The sequence below is a fragment of the Myotis yumanensis genome, unplaced genomic scaffold (assembly GCF_028538775.1).
Source record: "Myotis yumanensis isolate MYYU_CA2020_CCGP unplaced genomic scaffold, mMyoYum1.0.hap1 SCAF_4, whole genome shotgun sequence".
Lineage (NCBI taxonomy): Eukaryota > Metazoa > Chordata > Mammalia > Chiroptera > Vespertilionidae > Myotis > Myotis yumanensis.
The window spans coordinates 47,645,753-47,670,257 of NW_027223755.1; the positions used below are offsets into that span (position 1 = coordinate 47,645,753).

General features: G+C 39.2%; 1 protein-coding gene across 4 annotated transcripts in view; it reads right to left on the reverse strand.

Annotated features, from left to right (window-relative positions):
- Positions 1 to 24,251, reverse strand: part of CCNH (cyclin H) — a 90,944-nt gene extending 66,693 nt beyond the window's left edge. For all 4 annotated transcript variants that reach the window (XR_011471194.1, XR_011471193.1, XM_070412298.1 and 1 more), the window contains exons 1-6: positions 24,012 to 24,251; positions 21,087 to 21,209; positions 18,397 to 18,470; positions 16,956 to 17,166; positions 12,745 to 12,908; positions 3,136 to 3,206 (exon numbers count right to left, since the gene is read on the reverse strand). Coding sequence is in view for 2 of the 4 variants with exons in the window: in XM_070412298.1 (XP_070268399.1) it covers positions 3,136 to 3,206; positions 12,745 to 12,908; positions 16,956 to 17,166; positions 18,397 to 18,470; positions 21,087 to 21,209; positions 24,012 to 24,128 (760 nt within the window). In the remaining 2 variants the exon portion in view is untranslated. The remainder of the gene's footprint in view (positions 1 to 3,135; positions 3,207 to 12,744; positions 12,909 to 16,955; positions 17,167 to 18,396; positions 18,471 to 21,086; positions 21,210 to 24,011) is intronic.
- Positions 24,252 to 24,505: the final 254 nt, after the last annotated feature.

The window sequence follows — 24,505 nt, forward strand, 5'->3', positions numbered from 1 at the left end:
ATTGGACCAGACGTCCTTCCAGAGGAAGCCCAGTTCCTGGGTGCCTGCCGACGGCCGGAGGGAAGCCCGGGTCCCGGGTGCCAGAGGAAAGCCAGAGCCAGCAGCTGGGGGAAGGCCTACTCTTGCATGAATTTTGTGCATTGGGCCTCTAGTTATCCTATATAATAAAAGCCTAATATGCAAATCAACTGAACAGCAGAACGGCTGGTCACTATGGTGTGCACTGACCACTAGGGGACAGACGCTCAATGCAGGAGCTTCCCCCTGATGGTCAGTGTGCTCCCACAGGGGGAGCACTGCTCAGCCAGAAGCTGGGCTCATGGCTGGTGAGTGCAGTGGCAGTGGCAGGAGCCTCTCCCGCCTCTGCTGCAGGCAGGCGGTAAGGAGCAAGGGGTCCTGGACTGCGAGAGACCCGGACTGCAAGACGGATGTCTGACTGCTGGCTTAGGGGATTGGGCCTAAGCTGGCAGGAAGACATTTCCTAAGGGGTCCTGGTCTGTGAGAGGGTGCAGGCCAGGCTAAGTGACACCCCCCCACCCCCCCAGTGCACGAATCTCGTGCACCAGGCCTCTAGTTACATAATATGTAATAAAGGGAGGAAGCGTAGTAAAAATGTATTAATTGATGATTCAATGCTTTAATAAAATATATAGTGTTTTCAACTGAATTAATACTGTGACTCAATGCCCCAGGATAGTATCTTGGTTCTGCAAAAAGATGGATAAGATACCTTAATATTGTTAAAGTTCTGAGTATTTCATCAAGAGCTATTCCTATTTCATGTTAAAAGAAGGGGAGTAAAATTAAGAAGAAATCAGCAATAAAACTGTCAGCTATAAAATGATCACAGTTTATTATCTTTTAGGCCCCTTCTAACTACTAAATTCCATGTTCCAATTTATAGCTTTGGAAGTGAACCCTGTAGTAGTATAACTGAAAACCTATAATTTATCATTCATAAATCAATTAAAAGAGGGAAGGTCTTAAGATCACTTCAAACAGATAGCAAGAAATAATGCCTCTATGTCCTGAAGCATTTTAAACTTTAAAAACATAAAAATTATACCCATTTTCTATTATCATCTAAGATCCAGATCTTCAATCTCAAATTTTACTGGTTTATTCAGCATTTAATTAAACTACAAATTTAATTAACAAGGACATTGGCACAAAAAGTTTTGGGGAAAAATACAATTTACTTTTAATCCTAAAGAGTAGCCAAGTAGCCATGAGCATTCAGTGCCACAGACAAGAATGAAGAACAGACGGGGGCTGGCTAATCCAGCCAAATCCGTTAAGTGGAGGTTCTACTCAACCCCTAGAACAGTTTCTCAACATCAGCACTATGATAGTTTGGGCTGGTGAATTCTTTGTTGTAAGGGGCTATATTAGTTTCCTGAGGCTACTATTAAAAATTGCCTTAAACTTAGTACGGCTTAAAATAACAAACATATCCTTTCTTAGTTCTGAAGCCCAAGAATCTGAAATCAATTTCACTAGGCCACAATCAAAATGTTGGCAAAGCCACCCTCTCTCAGGAGGCCCCAGGGCAGGGGTGGTGAACCTTTTTTATGCCAAGGGTCATTTGAATAATTATAACATCATTCACCAGCCATACAAAATTACCAACTTAAAAATTAGCCTGCTCGCACAATTTGCAATAGCTAAGATTTGGAAACAGCCTAAGTGCCCATCAGCAGATGAGTGGATTAAAAAAAATGTGGTACATCTACACACAGGAATACTACGCTGCTATAAAAAAGAAAGAACTCTTTCCATTTGCAACAGCATGGATGGACTTGGAGAGCATTATGCTAACCGAAATAAGCCAGTCGGAGAAAGATAAATATCACATTTCACTCATTTGTGGAATATAATGAACAGCATAAACTGATGAACCCAAAAATAGATCCAGAAACAAAGACACATCGAACAGACCATCAAACCTCAGAGGGAAGGCAGGGGAGGGTGGGGAGGAGGGTAAGAGATCAACCAAAGGACTTGTATGCATGCATATAAGCATGACCACTGGACACAGAAGTAGGGGGGGGGTGAGGTCATGTGTTGGCGAGTGGGAGGAGCCAGGGAGAGGTCAATGGGGGGGGGGGGGGGAAGGAAATATATGTAATATTTAAATAATAAAGAATTTAAAAAAAGAATTAGCCTGCTGTATTTGGTCAAACATTTAATTAATTCATCCCTAATGCCTAGACAGGGCTAGGCCCTCCAGCTAGACTATCCCCACTCCTACCCCAGGGGGAAATTGATTCCTTCCCTTTTCCAGCTTCAGGTGGCTACCAACATTCCTTGGCTTGTGGCCATAATACTCCAATTTTCAAGGCTAGCATCATCAAATCTCCCTCTGCTGTCTTCACATGGCCTTCTATGTGTCACACCTCCCTCTCTGCCTTTTCTAACAAGGACTCTTGTGATTGCATCTAGGCCTTACCTGGATAATCCAAGATAATCTCCCCATATCAAGATTCTTAACTTTATAACATCTGCATATATGTTAAGATTTATAGTCTCCAGGGATTAGAACATGAATATCTTTGAGGGAGATATTTTTCAGCTTTCCAAGAGACTTTACTGTGAATTATAAGATATTTAGCAGCATTCTTACTTCTACCTACTAGATGCTGATAGCAGCCACCATCATGCCCCAAATTGTGACAGCCAAAAAGGTCTCTAGATATTGCAAAAATAGCAACCAGTTGAGAACCACAGTTTTTGTAATATTAACAAAATGACTAGCAAATGACACATGCTAACTAACTAGTTAAAGCTTATGTATCTATAAAATAGAAGCTCCAAATTTAAATATCCCTAAATTTAGTTTCCTATAGATCTTTTTCAGTGCCTATCACATATTTGGTTACACTTTAAAAGAACCCTGTTTTAAAACTTAACCCGTTCTAAATCTGATTGTATTTTTACTTTCTTAAGTTCTATATGTATAAAAACTGCTTTTCGTGTATCTTCTATTTGTTCCCCACCAATATATCCTTCATGCCTCCATGATACAATAATTCAATGACAGTAAACATAAACAATCTGTTATCTCAAGTTAAATATTAAGATATTTTACAAAGTAACTTTGTTATAGAATATTTTATAAAGTTTTCTTCTACTTACTTTTCATTACATCTAATAACTGTGACAAGCAAGTTCTGTTCTCTTTCAGCATCAAACTTTCTGATAAATAACTGGTAAAAAAGGAAAAAAGTTGTAATCTATTAGACACACACAGCATCTTGAAAAAACCTGACAAATTATTTTCCTCCATGTTCATTTCATCATCAAGGTCAATTAAACATTTTTTTCTTATGGATTTTAGAGAGAGAGAGGGAGGGAGTTTGGAAGGAAGGGAGGAAGAAAGGGAAAGAGGGAGGAAAAGGGCACAAAACACTGATTTGTTGTTCCAGTTATTTATGCATTCATTGGTTGATTCCTGTATGTGCCCTGACCTGGGATCAAAACAATAACCGTGGGTATATGTACCAGGATGACGCTCTAACCAACTGAGCAACCCGGCCAAAGCTCATCATCAAGGCAATTTTAAAATTAATTTATTCACAATGTATTAAAAAACAGTAATTTGAACTCCACAAAGCTATAATGTATAGCTTTTATAGTCTTACTGATTTGCAATTTATAGTACATTAAAAGGTGTTTAATTTCTGTAATATATAAGCTTAGAGGTATGAAAATAACAGTAGCAACAGTTATTACATTTAACGTTAAGTGTTTAATATATAAAGTTTATGAGTCTGAACCTCATTTTACAAATGAGGACTCTAGTAACAGACAAGTCATGACAATGTAAATTGCCCAATATAAAGCAAAGAAGTAAAAGAGGTGGAACCCGGCACAAGTGAGGATTTTCTCTCCTTACTACCAAGTCCATGTTAATTACAGTTGTTCCTGGGACTTAGCTATTCCAACCAGTAAGAATATCATCCCACGCCTTACAATTCTATTACATCTTATTTACACTGAGTCCAAATCAAAGGTATTAATAGTTTTTCATGGATGAATATAAAGCTCAATTACCCATTTTTTTTTTTAGAACCAATGACAGTAGTATGAAAGTGTAATCTTTATATTTAAAGTGTTTACTCTGAGGTTTTATGTACCTGAATTTGATCTATAATTGATAACAGCCCAAGTGAACAGATTCTTAAGGCATAAGTAACATTTCAAAGATAAACACAAAAACATTAATTCTTCTCTTGGGTAAAATAGTTACAAAAATAGATTCTTTAAGAAACTGTGTTGAGATATGTGTTTTAAACTATCCAGATTATTTAAATTATATTAGAGGTTTTGTTTGTTTTTTAATTCAGGGGAAGAGAGAGGAAGAGAAAGATAGAAACATCAATGATGCGAGAGAATCACCGATCGGCTGCCTCCTTCATGTCCCCACACTGGAGATCGAGTCCACAACTGAGGCATGTGCCCTGACTGGGAACTGAACCTCGACCTCCTGGTTCACAGGTCAACACTCAACCACTGAGCCATACCAGCCGGGCAAATTATATTAGAGTTTTGATAATTAAGTTTAATATTAGATTTTCATCATCTACTGTGGGAGATAACTTCAGATATAGAAATCAGTAACTCCCTTTACAACTAATATATTACTGGTTATCAGTAATTAAAAACAATTTGTTTTCCTTTTCCCCTTTCTTGTAAAACTCCTTCTTAAGTATAAAAATAATGCATTTGGGTCTAAGAGTTAGCTGACCACATTCTTTAACTCTGAAATTTTTTTAAGTTAGCAACTTTTAATTTCAATCTTGAATTAGAATTTTAATTTTGATTTAAAAAATCCAAAGGCAAGCAAGAATATCTAAGCAGTCAAACTAGGAAATAAGAAATAAAGCTCTAAATCCAATAAAAAGAAGAAAACCTAAAACTAACAACAGAACATCCTATGAGTAATAATCTAAAGCATCCAGAATATAACAATAGCACAAGGGCTTTCTATCCCTTTTTGAAATCAGGAATAATGTAAAAGCAATTATCTTACTCTCATTCAGGGTGGCAGAGTAGGTTAGCATTGTGCCCGCCTCCTCCCACGACCATATAAAAACTACAATAAAATTATAGAACCATCATAGAAAACCATCTTTAGAACAGGATAGAAAACAGAAGCCACACCAAGACTGGTAAAAGGGATAGAGATGCAAAATGAGCTGTTCTGTCACCCAGGGTGTGGCAATTAAGAATTAGAAGGGAGACTTCCATTCAAGATGGTGGAGAAGGTAAATATGGTACTTGCATCCTCCCAAAACCACATTAAAATTACAACTACAGAACAACCATTCTTGAGAACCATGTGAAATCTAGCTGAACATAAGTCCTATAACTAAGGATATAAAGAAGCAGCCACCTTGAGATTGGTAGGAGGGGCGGAGATGCAGAACAGAGTGGTCTGCACCCCTGTGTGGTGATTAAAAATCACAAGGCATATCTTGGCTGTGGAGGTCCCAGTAGGAATTAAGGAGTCCTAGCCTCACACTAGGCTCCCCAGCCCAGAGTCATAGTCTTGGGAAGAGAAGATCCAATAACTTCTGGCTGTGAAAAGCAGTGAAGATTGTGGCTGAGTAAGAGGGAGGGCTGCTGGAGTCCCAGGCTGTCCTCTTAAAGGGCTCATGTATGGACTTACTCCCTGAGATCCAGCACTGGGGCAGCAGTTGGAAAGGCACCACAGACATTCAAGAAGGAACTCAATTGTTTGGCTTTGGGGCAAGGGCTGGAGGGTTAGCTTTCTCCCACAGAGAGTGCAGGCAGAGGCTACTGCTCCTTTGCTGAGCCCTCCCCCTGCAGATGCAGACAGGCACCACATCTGAGTCTCCATCAACCTGTTTAACACTGTGCCCTGGAAATTTCCCGAGACCTGCCCCACCCTACTTGTCGGCGCACCCAATTGACTTCCAATGGCTTTTCCATATACACATCCTGTCTTGGCTTATGATCTGGATTTTCCTATATTCTCTCAAAGGTTCACAAACCCCAAACAAGCAACATCTGGCCTCAGCATGCTGCTTACCTCTTGCTAAGTGGGCACTAGCAGCCAGACTCAGTTCACAGCCTGGCCTCTCCTGGGCAACTCCAAGCCCAGCACAAGTAACAATCATCTACATATCTTTTTGAGGCTCATGCTGGGTGGCCTTGGGCAGAGCACAGATGGTAGCTGACCATGGCCTACACCAGCCGTGGGCAAACTACGGCCCGCGGGCCGGATGAATAAAACTAAAAAAAAAAAAAAAAAAAAAAAAAAAAAAGACCGTACCCTTTTATGTAATGATGTTTACTTTGAATTTATATTAGTTCACACAAACACTCCATCCATGCTTTTGTTCCGGCCCTCCGGTCCAGTTTAAGAACCCATTGTGGCCCTTGAGTCAAAAAGTTTGCCCACCCCTGGCCTACACCTTCCAGGAGGCCCCAGAGACAGTGCAACATGGTAGCTAGCTTCAGACCATGTTGAAGTATCACCTGACTACTCCACAAGTGACACACTCAAGGGGCGGACACTGCTGGCACCAGAGCTCTCTGCTGAAGCAAATTCTGCTCTATAGGGTCAGCCCCTGCATAGCAGCTCCAACACTGTAGTTGCTAATCGGCCTGGGAGTTGATCCCTCCCATTCACAAACCAATAGCAATCAAAGCTCAGCTACAACAGGAGGGTGTACACAAGTCGCATGGGGTCGCACTTGAAGCACCCAGCTCAGGGGACCAGAGAGGCTGCACCACTGGTCCCTACAGGATACCTACTACATAAGGCCACCACAGCAGCAAATCTACCTAAATACATAGAAACAAACACAGAGAGGCAGCCAAAATGGTAGACTAAGACACATGTCCCAAATAAAAGAATGGAAGAAATCTCCAGAAAAAAGAATTAAATGAAACAGAGGCAAGCAAACTACCAATTACAGAGTTCAAAACAATGGTTATAAAAATGCTCATTGCATGCAGTGAAAATTTCAGCAGCATAAAAAAGGACATAAAAACCATAAAAAAGAACTAGTAAGAAATGAAGAACATAACAACTGAAATTAAGAATATACCAGAAGGAAATCAACAGCAGATTAGACGAAGCAGAGGACCAAATCAGTGATTGAGAAGGTAAGGTAGCAGAAAACACCCATTCAGAGCAGCAGAAAGAAAAAAGAATTTTTTTTTAAAAAAAGAGAAAATAGTTTAAGGGACCTCTGGGCCAATACCAAGTATAACAACACCCTCTTTTTAGGGGTACCAGGAGGAGAAGAGAAAAAGCAAGGGACTGAGAACCTATTTGATAATGACTGAAAACTTCCCTAATCTGGTGAAGAAAAAAAGCTCCAAAGTCCAGGAAGTATAGAGATGAACACACCAAGACACATCTAATTAAAATCCCAAAGGTTAAAGACAAAGGGAGAATTTTAAAAGCAGCAAGAGAAAAGCAGTTAGTTACATACAAGGGAGCTCCCATAAGACTGTGAGCTAATTTCTCAACAGGAACTTTTTCAGGCCAAAAGGGATTGGCACAATATATTCAAAGTGATGAAAAGCAGGAACCTACAACCAAGATTACTCTACCCAGCAAAGCTATCATTTAGAATTGAAGGACAGATAAAGAGCTTCCCAAACAAGAAAAAGCTAAGAGATAAAGGAGTTCATCATGACCAAACCAGTATTGCAAGGTATGTTAAAGTATCATCTTTAGGAAGATCAAAAATATAAATGAACTGGTAATACATACATCCTATCAACAATTACTTTAAGTGCAAATGGATTAAATCTCCAATCAAAAGACTGATTGAATGGATAGCTGAATGGATATGAAAACAATACCATCACATGCACTGTCTGCAAAAGACTCACTTCCGATCAAGAGACATATACAGACTAAAAGTAAACAGATAGAAAAAGACGTTTCATGAAAAAGGAAAGAAAACAAGGAAACAAAAGCTGGGTCAGCAATATTCATACCAGACAAAATAGCCCCTAAAACAACGGCAATATATATAAAGAGACACAAAGAAGGACCCAGTAATTCCACACCTGGATATTTATCTGGAGAAACTCAAAACACTAAATCGGAAAGACATATACATGCATATGTTCACTGCAGCATCTATATATATAAAAGCCTAAGTGGTCGTCCAACTGGTAGCTATGACACGTAATGACCACCAGGAGGCAGAGGCTCCGACCGGTAGCTATGATATGCACTGACCACCAGGGGGCAGATGCTCAACATAGGTGCTGTCGAGCTGCGGTTACTTGGCAGCTTCAATTCTTGGGTGATGCACCCGGAACCAGAGAGGAGGAGCCCAAATTCAGGGTGCGTCACCCAAGAACTGCCCTCTCGCAATCCAGGACCCCTCGGGGGATGTTGGAGAGCCGGTTTCGGCCCAATCCTTGCAGGCCAGGCCAAGGGACACCATCAGTGCACGAATCCATGCACTAGGCCTCTATCTATTTGTAAAAGCCAAGATATGAAAGCAACTTACGTGTCCATCAATAGATGAATGAATAAAGAAGTGGTGCATTTATACAGGGTGGGGCAAAAGTAGGTTACAGTTATTCATATGTAAAAAAAAAATTAATCAAGAATACACTCTGTTTTGCATACCCACCACTGTAAACCTACTTTTGCCTCACCTTGTACAATGAAAGATGACTCAGCCATAAAAAAGAATAAAATCTCGCCATCTGCCACAACAAAGATGTACCTAGAGAGTATTGTGCTGAGTGAATTAAGTCTGAGAAAGACAAATGCCATATTATTTCACTTATATGTGGAATCTAAAAAAGTAAGCAAACAAGCAGAATAGAAACAGATTCATAGATGCAGAGAATATTTTGATAGTTGCCAAATGGGAAGGGAGTTGGGGGCTAGATGAAAAAGATAATGGGATTAAAACATACAAATTGGTAGTTACAGAACAGTTATGGGGATGTTACTTATACCATAGGGACTATAATCAATAATAATGTAATAACTATGTATAGTGTCATATGGGTACTAGTTTATTAGGTGATCACTTTGTAAGTTACATAAATGTCTGTTTACTAGGTTATACATCTGAAACTAATAGGACACATACTAATGAGGCCACTCTGACCACACTAGGAGATGTAACAGATAAACTTAATACACAGAAAGACACATAGAGGTAGCCAAAATGAGACAGAAACAAGTCTCAGATGAAATAATGAGACAAAACTTTAAAAAAAAGAGAACTAAATGAAATGGAGGCAAGCAATCTACCAGATACAGAATTCAAAACACTGGTTATAAGGATGCTCAATAAACTTAGGAAAACAGATGAAGTCAGTGAGAACACACACAAAGAGAAACCATTAAATAAACAGTCAGAAATTTAGAATATAATAACTGAAATGAAGAATACATTAGATAGAATCAACAGCATATTAGATAAAGCAAATAATCAAATCAGTGATTTGGAATACTAACTAGGCAGCAAAAAATACCCAATCGAAACAGCAAAAAGAAAAAAGAATAAAAAATGTGAGGATAGTTTAAGGGACTTGTGGGATAAGATTAAACATTCACTACTTGCATCATAGGGGTACCAGAAGAAGAGTAGGAGTATGGGACCGAGAAAATATATATATATATATATATCTCCATCCCTTGCCAATGTTGGAGCACCTAAATATGTAAAGCAAATATTGATGGACATAAAGGAGAGATCAACAGTAACACAGTAATAGTAGGGGACTTTAACACCCTATTGATATAAATAGACTGATTATCCAGGCAGAAAATCGACAAGGAAACAGTGGCCTTAAATGAAACATTAGACCAGATGCATGTAATTGATATTTTTAGAACAGTTCACCAGAAAGCTTCACAGGTGAATTTTAACACACATTCTAAGAATTAACACCAATTCTTCTCAAATCATTCCAAAAAAATTGAAGAGGAGGGAAGGGTCCCAAGCTCATTGTGTGAAGCCAATATTAATTACCTTGAACCCAGAACCAGACAAAGACATTATAAAAAAAGAAAATTAAATTTTAAAAAGAAAGAAAAAAAATTATACGCCAAAATCCTTAATGAACATAGATGCAAAAATCCTGAACAAAATATTAGCAAACTAAATTTAGCAATACATTTAATAAATCATAAACCATAATCCATTGGGACTTATTCTTGGGATGCAAAGTTGGTTCCATATCCACAATCAATTAATGTAATACACCACATAAACAAAATGAAGGATAAAAATCATATCAATAGATGCAGAAAAAGCATTTGACAAAAGCCACCATCCTTTTATGATAAAAACTCTCAGCAAAGTGGGAATAGAGGGAACATATGTTAATATAATAAATGTCATACATGACACATCCACAGCTGACAACATACTCAAGGTGAAAAGCTAAAAATGTTTTCCTTAAGATCAGGAACAAGACATCCTTCCATTTTTATTCAACATAGTATTGGAAGTTCTAGCCACAGCAATCAGACAAGAAAAAGAAATAAAAGGCATACAAATTGGAAAGGAAGAAGTAAAGCTGTCACTATTTGCAGCTGACTTGCTACAACAAGAACCCTAAAGCTTTCCCCAAAAAACTACTAGAACTAATAAATGAATTCAGTAAAACAGCAGGATACAAAATTACTGTTCAGAAATCATTTGCATTTTTAAACATCAATTAACAAACTATCAGAGAAGTTAAGGAAAGAATTCCAACTGCATAAGGGGGAAAAAAAAAAGAAATGCACTTAACCAAGGAGTTAAAAGACCTGTACTAGTACTTAGAAAATTACAAGACAATGAAAAGACAAATAAATGGAAGCAAATACCATGTCCAAAGATAGAAATAATGAACATCGTTTAAATGTCCATACTACCCAAAGCAATTTATAGAATGAATGCAATCCTTATCAAAATACCAGTGGCAATTTTCACAGAATTAGTACAAATGATTCTAAAATTTATATGGAACCACAAAAGACCCCAAATAGCCGAGCAATCTTGATAAAAAACTACAAAGTTAGATGTATCATGCTGCCTGATATCAAACTATACTATAAGGCTATAGTAATAAAAACAGCATGTGTAGATCAATAAAATAGAATAGAGAGTACAGTCTAGAAATAAGCCCACGCCTATATAGACAAAGGAGACAAGAATATACAATGGGGTAAAGACAGTCTCTTCAATAAATTGTGTTGGGAAAACTGGACAGATACATGCAAAAGAAAATAAAACTAGATCACTTTCTTAGACCATATAGAAAAATAAACTCAAAATGGTTGAAGACTAAACATAAGACCTGAAACCATAAAACTCCTAGATAAAAACATTGGCAATAAACTTTTGTACATCGCTCTTAATAAGTCTCCTCAGGCAAGGGAAACAAAATAAAATATAAACAAATGGGACTACTGCAAACTAAAAAGGTTTTGCACAGAAAAGGAACACATAAAAAAATTCTGTCATTTCACCACTGAAAAATATGCATATACTCTCTATATGATACATAAACACATTAATCAAACATTTGATTATCTGAATTCTAGAAAGAGGCTTTCTTCCCTTAGAGACTGAAAGCCTCACACCTGAACTCCACTGATATCAATTATTTGCATGAATATCTTTTTTAATTAAGTCAAGGATTTATATATTATTATTACATTCCTAAAGTATAGTACAGTTTAGGCAATCAGTAAAGGTTTGCTTAAGTAATTAGACAGATGTATAAATCACTTTGGGATTAAATGTATATATTTATATACAGTTGGCAAGCTTTATTTGTAGAGAAGAGGCATACCATAAATTAAGCAAAATGCAAGCCCACAAATCCTTATCTTGGGTTTGTTTTGAAATTAAAAGTAACCTGGTGTATATACTATGATGTCCGGGGCAGTATTCTGTAATTAGTAATATTAATATTTCACAAGAAAACATATTCCCATTAAATGAAAGACTAAATCAACGTCTGCTCATGTCTGCTGCCCCATATCAATGGATTTTGAAATTACGGATGAGGGATGACATGTAGAACACCTTCCTCAGCTATTTCAAGGATTAAAATAAATCAGAACTTCAAAGATCTTAAAAAAAATGTAATATAAAAGTTTAAAAAGTTGAGTTTGCTGCCAGACTGTGCTGGAGTTATAAATACAAATAATACAGGAATAATAATGTTTAATTAATCTGTACTGAAGATATTTTTATAAGAATCAAGTGAATTCAATTTATGTAAAGTGCTTATCATAGAACCTGGTTCTCCTTGTGCATTTATGTATTAAGTATTACTATTTACAACTGAATTGCAATTCATTTGGACATTCTTTAAAGTACTATTCATTCAATAAATCTTTACTAAATTCCATATGCCACACATGCTTTATAGCAGGAGAATAATGATAAATCAAGGCAGACATATTTTGGCACTCATGTTGATCACTACTTCACAAAACTTTTAAATTTGCCATATACTGATAGCTGTTATCAGTCTTTTGAAGATCAACCTGATTTACTTCTACTTGAGTCATAAACGAATCCACTTAGCTCAAAAATATCATACTCGATTTTTAAAGATTTCCTTAAAAAGTGATTACATTTCTTCCCTCAGCTGCCCTAACCCTTCCAGCCATAGGAGATATAAAGGACTATATTCACAAGATGAACCTTACTTAAAAACTCGGATTCCAGTAGAGAATAAACTAAGTGACTGAATGATCTAAGTTAAAACACAAATTAATACCTTTCCATAGTAATTCCTGCTCTGGAAGCACTGGATAAAATGGCAGTCAGGGCGATTTGAGAAGGTGTGTATAAAAGGTAAGCATCTGTCAGCGCAACTCTATTAAGAAAGTCATCTGCTGTTTTCCTCAAAATCTCTGGATTCTCCAACATGGGATAGCGGGTCTAGAAAGAAAGTTTGCAAATGTTATTACTTATGAGGGTTTAATGAAGTGACAGTTCAAAATATTTATATTAATCAGAAATTAACACAAGATGCTTTTATAAAACTTTTTTCTATACTCTAGTAACAACAATCTTTCCATTATTTTGTACTCCACATTAGAATGTACTGAAAGTGCAGTTGTTAAGTAAGAAATATATGCTTTAAAATAATATAGCTCAAGTTCCCAGCATAGTACTTGGCTATTCTGATTTATGTTAATCCCTCTTTTTGTCCTTTTCCACAAAAGGAAGTATGGGAAAGAGGCTCTTAGAAATTCCACTGGGTCTGAAGTTGACCCAAGAAATACATACTTCCCAGGTAATCCAGGTGATTCAGATGTAAGACAATATTTAGGAACCAAAGCACCACTTCATTTTGATTTAAAATTCCTCTACTTAACGTTTACTTTTGGAAAGAAGCAAAAGGAAATAAATCTTGGTTTAATTACAGAATTATTTTTAGAATATGCCTAAGAAATATGGAAGTTCCCATATTTCCTGACCATTCTTACCCTTTAACATGAGCCCTAATCCTTGGATTTACTGTAGATACCCACAATCAGCTCCAAAAGCAGTAAGAAATCTTTTCCATAATCTGAAACAAAAATTCAGATATAGCCTTGGCCTGTTTTGTTCAGTAGTTAGAGGTTGGTCCTTGGACTGAAGGGTCACGGGTTCAATTCTGGTCAAGGGCACATACCTCAGTTGCAGGTCCCATCCCCGGCCCTGGGTCAGGGTGCATGTGCAAGGCAACCAATCGATGTGGCTCTCTCACATCAATGTTTCTCTCTCTCTGTCTCTCCCCCTTCCTTCAACTCTAAAAATCAATGGAAAAAAAATCCTCAAGTGAGGATTCACACACACACACACACACACACACACACAATCGGAAACAATTGCATAGTCACACCCAGGTGTAGTCATTATCCCAAAATGCCTAACCTGACATTCCACTTTTCCCAATACATTTGCTCAATTATTTCACAGCTATTCTTTGTCTTCCTCCTTAGAACTTTTGGTCTCTATCTCTCTACTTGTTTCTACTCACCCGTGTTCTCTGGTCCTTATTTCCCTCCTGATTTCTCTGCACCATATGTTGCCAACACATTGCTGGCAGAAGTTCAACGAGTGAATTCAACAAACCTCCTGTTTTGCAATCATACCTAGATTTCTGGTGCTGCTAGAGAAAACAATACAACTAAGAGGTCTGGTATTATTATTATAAACTAGAGGCCTGGTACATGAATTCGTGCACAGGTCGGTTCCCTCGGCCTGGCCAGCGATTGGGCCAATCAGGGCCGTGTCACGGGAAGTTGGCCGGCCAGAGGGATGGACCATGGGAGTTTGGCTATGGGAGTGCAGAGACCACCAGGGGGCAGCTCCAGCATTGAGTGTCTGCCCCGTGGTGGTCAGTGCGTGTCACAGCTACCGGCCAGTCATCTGGTCATAACGGTCACTTAGGCTTTTTATAAATATAGATTTAGGTTCCCTTATCTTAGCAAGGCTCTCAACACTGCCTACCTTTAATGTTCCATAGAAAACATGTTGTATTTTTCAGTGTCTATGTTACACATTCTCCATCTCTCTCAATGTTTTTACTAATTCTCAGAAACTCTATCACTCATAGAAAATGATATCTGCTCTTAACAAAGAAACTCTGTGTCCTGCACCACTAAATTTCCAGGCATAACACTGTTTTCCTCTTCCCTGCCTTAAAAGAGCAACTGTTCCAAGGCCAATCCTTGTACCTTGCTTTGAAACCCACGGCAGGCCCTTCTACCTTACTCCAAAGAGAAACTTGAGCTACAGATTTTCCACCTTTCCGTTTAAGCTTTCTCTCATTACCAGCTCCCCACATCAGTTTCTTCCACAAAACAAAACTCAACAGAAAGCCGTCCCTTTCCTCTCTTTCTAGCAGTTCCCTCATCTTCTCAATAACCCCATCTTCTTTTTCCACTTCAAAGACAAGCTGTCTAATCCAATTTACATATAACTGTTTGCTCACTTATTTATTCCCCAAATGACTCCAATCTGCTTTCACCCTGCATACACCACAGAGACTACTTTCACCCAGATCACTTTTCTGGCACTAAATCCAGCAAGCGTTAACCATCTACTTTTACTCTGCCTAAATTCTGAGTTGCTCAAATTCATCTTCTAAAAGTTTTCTACTTCCTTTCACTTTTCTAGAAAGTCCTACCTCGCTGGGTATTTTTCAGTCTTCTTACTAGATTCTCATATTTCTCTACCTACCCTTTATATGATCCTCATTTAAATTTTCCACTTTCAGTTTTCCTGGGGCAATGATGCCAGAGTCTAGCCATTGTCTCTTACCTCCAGATACAAATGACTACCCACCTGGATGTGTTGCAGCCAATGGAAATTCAGCAGGTTTCAAACCAATTTCATCAACCCCCGGATCCCTCTGCAGAACCCCCACTCCTCCGGGGGGTGGGGGTCCTCACTCTCTTTATGTAATTAAACCTCAAGGTCTACTGATTCTGTTTACTATCTCTGAAGTCCATTAAGCTCTCTGTACCCCCTACTGCTACATGAGTCAAACTAACAGCATAGTAACTGGTATCCTTTCATCCATTCTAATACATTCTCCTCATTACCATGACACATACAGATGTGCAATAAGTATATGATGCACACTGATGCATGAATTTGAAAACATGATTTGTTTAAAGGAGTAAACTTAATTTGACCTTCTCCAGACTTAACCTTTCACTGGCTTACCCCTGCTCTGTTCAAAACCTTTAACATCACTTCCAGTCTTGGCTCCACCTTCCACTCAGGCAGCACTCTGTGGCAGTCTTCCCCTTTATCTCTAAGCTGTTTAGGTTCTTTAGTGCACCATGGTTCTTGAATCTGGGCCTTCGACTGCAGAAGTCCTACTGGGATGCTCTTTCACCGCCAAATTTCTACTCATGCTATGAATTTCATTTTTCCCCACCACTGCTTTTCAAGAAAGTGGAGGGAGTGGAGGGCGGTGAAACATCAATGTGAGAGAGACACAAGGACTGGTTGCCTCCACACACTCCCCTACCAGGGGTGGGGAGCAAACCCACAACCCAGGTACATGCCCTTGAACAGGAATTGAACTGGAGACCCTTCAGTGCATGGACTGATGCTCTAACCATTGAGAAACACTAGCCAGAGCTGACCTTTATTTTTATTTACTTTTTTTGAACTTCACTTTAAAATGACACTTTCTCAGAACTACCTTCCCTTCCTCTCAATCTGCTATCTCCTTCAAACGTATCCTGTATTTTCCTCTATGCAACACTGAGCACAATGAATATATGATTATTTTTCCCATTAGATTATAAGGCGTATAAATGTTGAGGCTGTTCTTGGCTTCATCATCGAAGATGATGTTTGGCATATAGAAGGTACCCAAATTTCACCTTTTAAATGAGATGAATGAACCAGTTTCTGATTCATGTTTGACTTTATGCTGACTCTCCAAGTCCTTTTTCAGGGTCAAAACAAAAAAACAAAACGTAAGGCGTTTTTATCGATATTTATTTACTTACACCTTTTACGCCTATACTTTGATTCCAGTTCACAATGTACTAAAACTAGAAGTCACTTAACAATTTTCTAGTTTAAAATTAAGAATTTTTTTTAAGGTTCTTTAAATAAGATCTATGACAGTATACTTCAGAGTTACAAGAGTGATCTTAAGTTTTAAAAGCATTACTCTAAATTCACAATGTTCTTTCTTATGACCCCTGAATCAGTATTTGCAGATCTACTAAATCAGAAACTCTGGAACTGCAGCCCAATAAGGAGTTAACAAGCCCTCCAGGTGATTCCTGATGTACACTGAAGTTTGAGAACTACTGCCATGGAGGTCCAGGCCATGCTCACTTTTTAGCTGAGCCCATATTTTAACAATTAAGATAATTAAAAGTTATGATAGAATTTTGGATTCTTTTGCTTATAGAATGATAGCAAAGGAGTACACTCTACTAGTTTACTTTTTACCAAAAAGATTACCTTTAAATCAATGAGAAAGCCTTCAAATGGTCTATAAGGATTGTGGACAATAAGGTGGAAATTAAGTTGCTGTATAAGAAGCAGTTCATATTCCAAAATCTGTTCAAGTGCCTTCTCCTGTCCAAGAGGGCTCTCCCGCAGATTTCCAACAAACTGGAGACTAGATACATTGAATTCATCCACTTTGCAGGCCAAAAATGCACACGTGAGCCTAGAGGAAAATATAAGGAATATGATGAGGGATCTTAAATTCAGAATAGAATGCAAATCTAAATTACCCTTTACTAGAAAGTAATTTTCTCTCTCACACATATAACCAGGGATATGTATATACTTTGAAAAATATGTAAATATTTTATTCCTAAAACTACATTCTAAAATTGACTAATATTCACAAGTGACTATAGCAGGCATTATAGGATATATAATATATATGTATATACATATATGTATATATGTACATATGTACTATATATATATATATATATATATATGGAGAGAGAGAGAGAGAAATAGTTTTGTTAAAAGTTTTAAATCCATAGGAAACTATAAAATTAGGTTGAACTGTGCAGTACTGCCACAGCATTCAACCATTACTGACATATTGGCAGTTTCATATAGTTCAACCTAAATATCTGGAAGAACAAAGTAATTGAGGAATAGGAGTACTTTGTATCATGAAATACAGATGGAAGAGAAAAATATACAATAGCACACATATATATATACCATATGAATATGGGATAAAAGATAGGTTAAAGAGCTACCTTTGTGGAAGGCTTATCAGTGGAAGTCTCCAAGGGTATTTAAATAGGGAATTATTAACTTCCGAACAAACCTATGCAACTCTCATAACCAATAATAAAATCACCACAAAAATCAAGATTGGAAGTAACAAGGGCTTGATCTAGATTGGTAGAAATGGGAAAAAGGAGAAAAAAAAACAAACAGGGACAATGCAATTGACAGAAAGCTCTTTGATGAGTCTCATACTATTTTCAATTTTACCTTTAATGATAAGCATAGTGCTCAGGAGAGCTCAGAAACACAAAGACCTTTGTTCAATTTAAATTAATCCTATATGGACCTATAAGACTTATAAACTAACTGGATGTAGAAAGACAGGAGTTACCACTAATGATTCTCACTCAGCAACTAGGAGAAGGTACCACTAACAGAAAGGGGTATTAGGGAAGCTAGCTTGGAAAACACACACAATTTGAATCTGGACAAGTTAAAGTTCAGATGCCATCAGTATTACAGGGAAGTGTTACAGATATATAAGAAGTATGCTTAGGGATCTTCAGTTCAGAATAGAATGCAAGTCTAAATTACCCTTTACTAGGAAGTAATTTTCACACACACACACACACACACACACTCAAGTGGTATAAAGGTCTTCTTAAATAAAAATCAATAAATTAGACAGACTTATACTCACATTATTATCCGGGGGTGATATTCCATTACTGAGTTATTGAGATAAAAACGCTTGAAATACATACAAGCTGTACCCTAAGGTTAAAAAAATATATATTATCAGAATCTATTCACACATACATTATATGTTAAATTTAGTTAAAAAAAATTATTTGCCGCAAGTTTCTTTGAAAACATGTATTTGCAAAGAACTATGCACCCCTATCTTCATTGCAGCATAGTCATGGTGGCCAAGACATGGAAACAACCAGTGTCCTTCAATAGGATTGGCTAAAGAAGATACAGTACAGATATACTATGAAACACTAGTTAGCCATAAGAAAAGATGAAATACTGCCATTGCAACAACATGGATGGACCTTGAGAATATTATACTAAGCGAAATCAGTCAGAAAAAGCTAAGAACCATATGATTTCACTCATATGTGGGATATAAAACTGAAACTCATAGACACAAACAGTAGGGTAGTTACCCGAAGGAAGGGAGGGTCAAACGGTAACAGAAGATGATTTGACTATGGGTGGTAGGCACACAATGCAATATACAGATCATGTATCATAGAAATGTATCACTTAAAAACCTATGTGATTTTATTAACCAATGTCACCTCAATAAATTTACGTTAAAATTTTTTTTTAAGTTATTCATACAAAATATCAAACCTTAATTCTTCTTTAATCAAAATAACTGTGATGAAATGTTACAGAAACACCACAGCCAAGACCCTTTGTTGTCCTTTACCACCCACCCTGGGTTATCCTTCCTATGGTTATTGGCTTATTAAAAAAATGTTGTGATTATTTTAGAATTCAGATTAATAAAAGTGGCCCAATTTAGAAAAATTTAAAGGAAGAAAATGATGTTCACAGGTTAACCAGTCAATGTAAAAATATTAAGTATAACACAGTTGGGGCAATAAGCCTTCTCTCTAAATCTACTCCAGGTCTGTGATATTAACCATGGTTGCTGCTACCAAATCAAACAGTAGAAGCAGCACCTACTGTTTACTGACTGCAAGCATGTGCCAGGCTCTGTGCCACACACAAAACTACCATCTTGTTTAAACCATACAACAGCCAATGAAACATTGCTATCTTCACTCTACGGAGAAGAAAACTGAGAGTATCAATGAGTTAACTGACTTGGTCAAGGTCACACATCTTAATAACGGACAGGGCTGGATTCAACAAAGACTTGTCAGCACTTTTAACCACTATGTCATATGGCTAGAACCAATGAAATAAACATTTATCTATTTCATGATAGAAAAAAGGAGTATTTCCTTTTATATATTTTATGTGAAACAAAAAACAAAATTCTTAGTCAATTATAAATAAGCATCTATATATATAAAAGCCAAGCGACCATCAGACGGGTCACTATGACATGCACTGTAGCTGGCCAACCAGCCCGATTGGGGGCGGCCCCTCCTCCCGGCTAGGCCAGATCAGGGGTGGGGCCAGCTGGCCAACTGCCCACGACCGGCCCTGTCCCCAACCAGCCCTCATCGAGGTGGACCAGCCGGACCCCACTCATGCACGAATTTGTGCACCAGGCCTCTAGTGTTGTATAAAGACAAGTTCCACAAAGTTGTTCATTCAAGGACTCAGTTTCTTCAGCTGAAAAGATCACTTAAACCTACTACTTCATGCTATAATTCTCTTATCAGAAAAGAACTAAATCTAGAGATAGAAGCTAATCAAGTATATCTAAAATTCTTCCTGAATCTTTGATCTTTCTGGTGAAGGTCTAGTAAACTAAAAAGACACTACGAATACTTTTAGACTTAGTATGTTCAATAAAGTTCAATTTTTTCAACTATAAAAATGGAGATTATTTCCTAGGGGGTTATTCCATACTGTGTCCTAAGATATTCACTTGCATGACTTCAAAACTTAAGACTTATAATTAAGAGACTTTCATATTTGATCTTCATGACAAATCTGTGAAATATGGAAAAAATATTTTATACTTCTCCCTCTTTTTTCTGTATCTTTCAGCTTTTTCATCTCAGCTTATCTTCTATAAAAAAATAATACACAAAATAGGAACAATTACAGGGACAGTGTATTTAATCCATATAGCCAAAAAATTCTAACTACCTGTTTCTCCTCACCACTGCCCCATCACAGTAAGCACACACCTACACACAAATGGGGTCCTCAGAATCATATATCTGAAACATCATAAGACAATTTTTCACCCAAAGAAAATCTCCAGCTTCTATAAATCAGGTTTAAACATTCCTTATGGCATGAGCTTCAGCTAGGGATCTTTTGATTAAAAATATGAATAACTGCATTATTTCAAACATATTTCTGTGTGTGATACAGATGAAGAAGCACTAATCTATGTTCTGGTCCTAGTTCTACTAAGGACCTGGAGGGAAAATAATTTAATTTTTTCTTTCTTTATAAAGTGAGGATGTCATGGCTTATCATACATCTAGAAGACCTCAGAATTCTTCTATGAAATTAGACTTGAAACATAAGATATAATATAGGAATTCATAATTTAAGGCAGTTATTAAAAATATATAATGTGACAAAAACTTAAATACATAAATTATATATTTATATAACTAAGCTGCATTCCTGAATGAAGTGGATACAGGATTGAGCTATAAATTTAGAAGAGTTCATATTTCAGAAGTCAGCCAAAGGACATACTTCATCACTAACATAACTTACCACCACAGACCTCGGCATTGCTGGCTTAAACACTGAACAAAATTCCAATAATCTTTTCTCATAGTATTTGCAGAGTGTCATTTCTTCATGAGGCTCAAGAAAGACTGGATCATTGGGAAGAACCTTTAGATCAAAAGTTACAACAAAAGTTCAGTAAATTAAATGATCTTAAAATATTTTTCCCTGTCCAGATTAGTTTATATCTCCAGCCAAAGGGAAATACACTACATCTCATTTTCTCTTTATAGAATTGTTAAATATTACATAAAATAGCGTTAGGAAAATATTTAATTAACTAAAACTATACTATCATTTCACCATTCCTCAGAGTGTCAGCTGGACATTGCTTCATTAAGGTATAAGCAATCCTGATGGTGTGTGTGCATATGCTCACAGGTAAGTGAAATAAAAAAGAAGATATAGCCATAACCGGTTTGGCTCAGTGGATAGAGCATTGGCCTGCGGACTGAAAGGTCCCAGGTTCGATTCTGGTCAAGGGCATGTACCTGGGTTGTGGGCACATACCCAGTAGATGTGCAGGAGGCAGCTGATCGATGTTTCTCTCTCATTGATGTTTCTCTCTCTCTCTCTCTCCCTTCCTCTCTGTAAAAAAATCAATAAAAAATATATATATATAAAAAAAGAAGATATACACTGTTAATAGCTGGAAAGTTTTCAAGACCCCTTTCTCAGTCACACAGGTTGAGATAAAAATCAACAAGTATCTCAAGGATAATTCTGACTCTGAAAACATTACCTCTCATCCATCTTTGTAAACTCTCTACAGGATACACTTGATGGTTAGCAAATACAACTTTACAACAAATATCCATTAGTTGCTGTTACTGGTTTAATTACAACTACCAAAATAAGAGATATATTGAAGTCCTAACCTCCCAGTACAGGCATACCTCGGAGATATTGCGGGTTCCGTTCCAGACCACCGCAATAAAGCAAGTAGTAATCTTTTTACAGGTGGAGGGTCTTGCCTTCAGTTTGTAAAAAAACAAAACATCTGTGAAGCACAATAAGTGACACTCAATAAACTGAGGTATGCCTGTACCTCAGAATGTGACCTTATTTAGAAACTAGAGGCCCGGCACACTGTGGGCGGGAACGGGTCCCTAAGCCTGGCCTGAGATCAGGGCCATCTTCCCCGCAGCCGGCCCCACCCCTGCCACCACCCACCCCTGGTTCCCCTTTCGCCATCGGGTGATCGGTGCCTGATGGCCAGGGGAAGGGACCGAGAGGTCGGCTGTTCCTGCCCACTCGCCGGCCCTGGCCCCGCAGGGGATGGCCATCAGGCGATCGGAGCCTGCCGGCCGGGGAAAGAGACCAAGAGGTGGTCAGTGCGCCTCATAGTGACTGGTCGAGCGGTCATTCTGCTGTGAGGGTCAATTTGCACATTACCCTTTTATTATATAGGATAGTCTCTTCAGGTGTAATTAGTTAAGGGAAGATCATACTGGAGTAGGATGGCTCCTAATTCAATATGACTGTTACCCTTAACATGTGCGGACACAGGCACAGAGAGAACACTAAGCCAAGATGAAGGTGGAGGTTGGTGTTATGCTTCCACAAGCAAAAGGACCTGAGGTTACCAGAAGCTGGAAGAGGAAAAGAAGAATCTTCTCCTAGAAGCTGCAGAGAACACCGATGGACCAACCCCTTGATCTCAGACTTCTAGCCTCCAGACTGTGAAACAATACATTTCTCTTGTTTTAAGGCACCCGGTTTGCAGTAAAAAAAAAAAAAAAAAAAAAAAAAATTCTTTAATGGCAGCCCTAGGAAACAAACACAGGCCCTAATTTTATAGACAGCATGTAATTGTGGTTTAGGGCAGGAATGTTGGGACTAAATCCTTTGGGTTCCAACCCTGGCTCTGCCACTTACTCGCAACATAGCCTAGAGAAGCTATTCAACCTCCCTGTCCCCGAGTTTCCTCAGCTGTAAGGGCAGGGAAATAACAGCACCCACCTCAGGGGCCTGAAAGAGCTCATACTTGCCAAGTGCTTAGAACAGCGCCTAGCAAACAGCATGGTGCATACTAAGGACCGGCTTTGCGCAGCACAAACTTAAAGCGGTAAGAAATACGTGGCCGAGGTAAAAAAAAAAAAAAAAAAAGTACAGTATCTCAGTTCCAGGCCTGAGACGTCGAATACTTGCTGGAGGGAGGCTTTGTGCTCGCGAGGGAAGATGACACATTAGAGTGACGGGGAGCTAATCACAGGAAGGAGTTGGCTGGCAGGCCACCATCCTTCATCAATCGGTTTGTGCTCCCGGCCTCCTGTCTCCCGGCCTCCAACCTGCCCCAGCCAATCCATTCACCACCGGGACGCTAGAGGCTTATTCTAATACAGAACTTGATCAAGTTAATTTGCCATTGGAAACCTTTCACAAGTTCTCAATCCCTTCATCGTCAGGTTCAAACTCCTTATTTCCGCTTACGAATCGCCCACCGTCCCCAGCCTTTCCTGCACAAACGCTTAGCTTCCGCCGCACACGACCTGCCTGGGGCGTTTCAGGAGCCCGCCCGCCCGGCCGGCAGCTCCCGGCTTCCCACTTTTCACCTGGGGCTCTGGCCGCCTGGGATGGCCTGGCCCCGTCTTCCCTGCATCCGTTACCGGGGAAAGCCTTCCTCGGCACCCCGGCGTGGCCAGGGAACGGCCCTAGTCCCGCACAGTCTCCTCTTCGCCATGCTACCGGTTACTTGTCTGCCGCTCCCCCACGGGAACGGCGCTGTCCGTCGCTGCACCTACAGCACCTGCCAAGGTGCTCGCCTGCTTACTCAATAGATAACCGCGCGCCGCGCAGTCAGGAGAGGGGAGGTGTGCAGCGAGCCCCCGGGGAGCAGAGGCGGGGGCCCCGCGGCTGTTCAGGAGTTTAGAGGCCAGGAGAGCAGCCGGCGGCCGTCCGAGTCCTCACCTTCCCGTTCGCCACCGCCTTGCATTTGAACTTGCGGTTGGCGTCGGCCCGCAGTCGCGCCAGCTGCTCCTCGCTGGCGAAAGTCCAGTGCCGCTTCTGGCTACTGTTGTGGTACATTCTCAGCTGTCAGGGCAGGAAAATAACTTCACTTTTCCAGGCCCAGGAAGTATGGAGGAAAGGACCCCAAAAGCCACGCGAGCCGGTGGGAAGCACCTAAGCCGGGACAGCTGAAGGCGTCTGGCTGGCCGGCGCGGGGGCACTGACGTCACGATCATGTGATCACTCCGTCCGCACTCGCGCTTCCGGTGCGGTGTAGAACGTCTCTTGCGTGGTCTGGCCACCGCCTGCTACGTAAGTGGGCGGAGCCTACGGCTGTGCCCCTCCTTTCGGTGGGCCCCGGCACTGGCTCCGCCCCTCTCCTGCAAAACTTAAAGGAGAAGCGACAGGCGGGGTGTCCGAAGGAATACAAATTGAGCATATGGAGAGGCTAACAT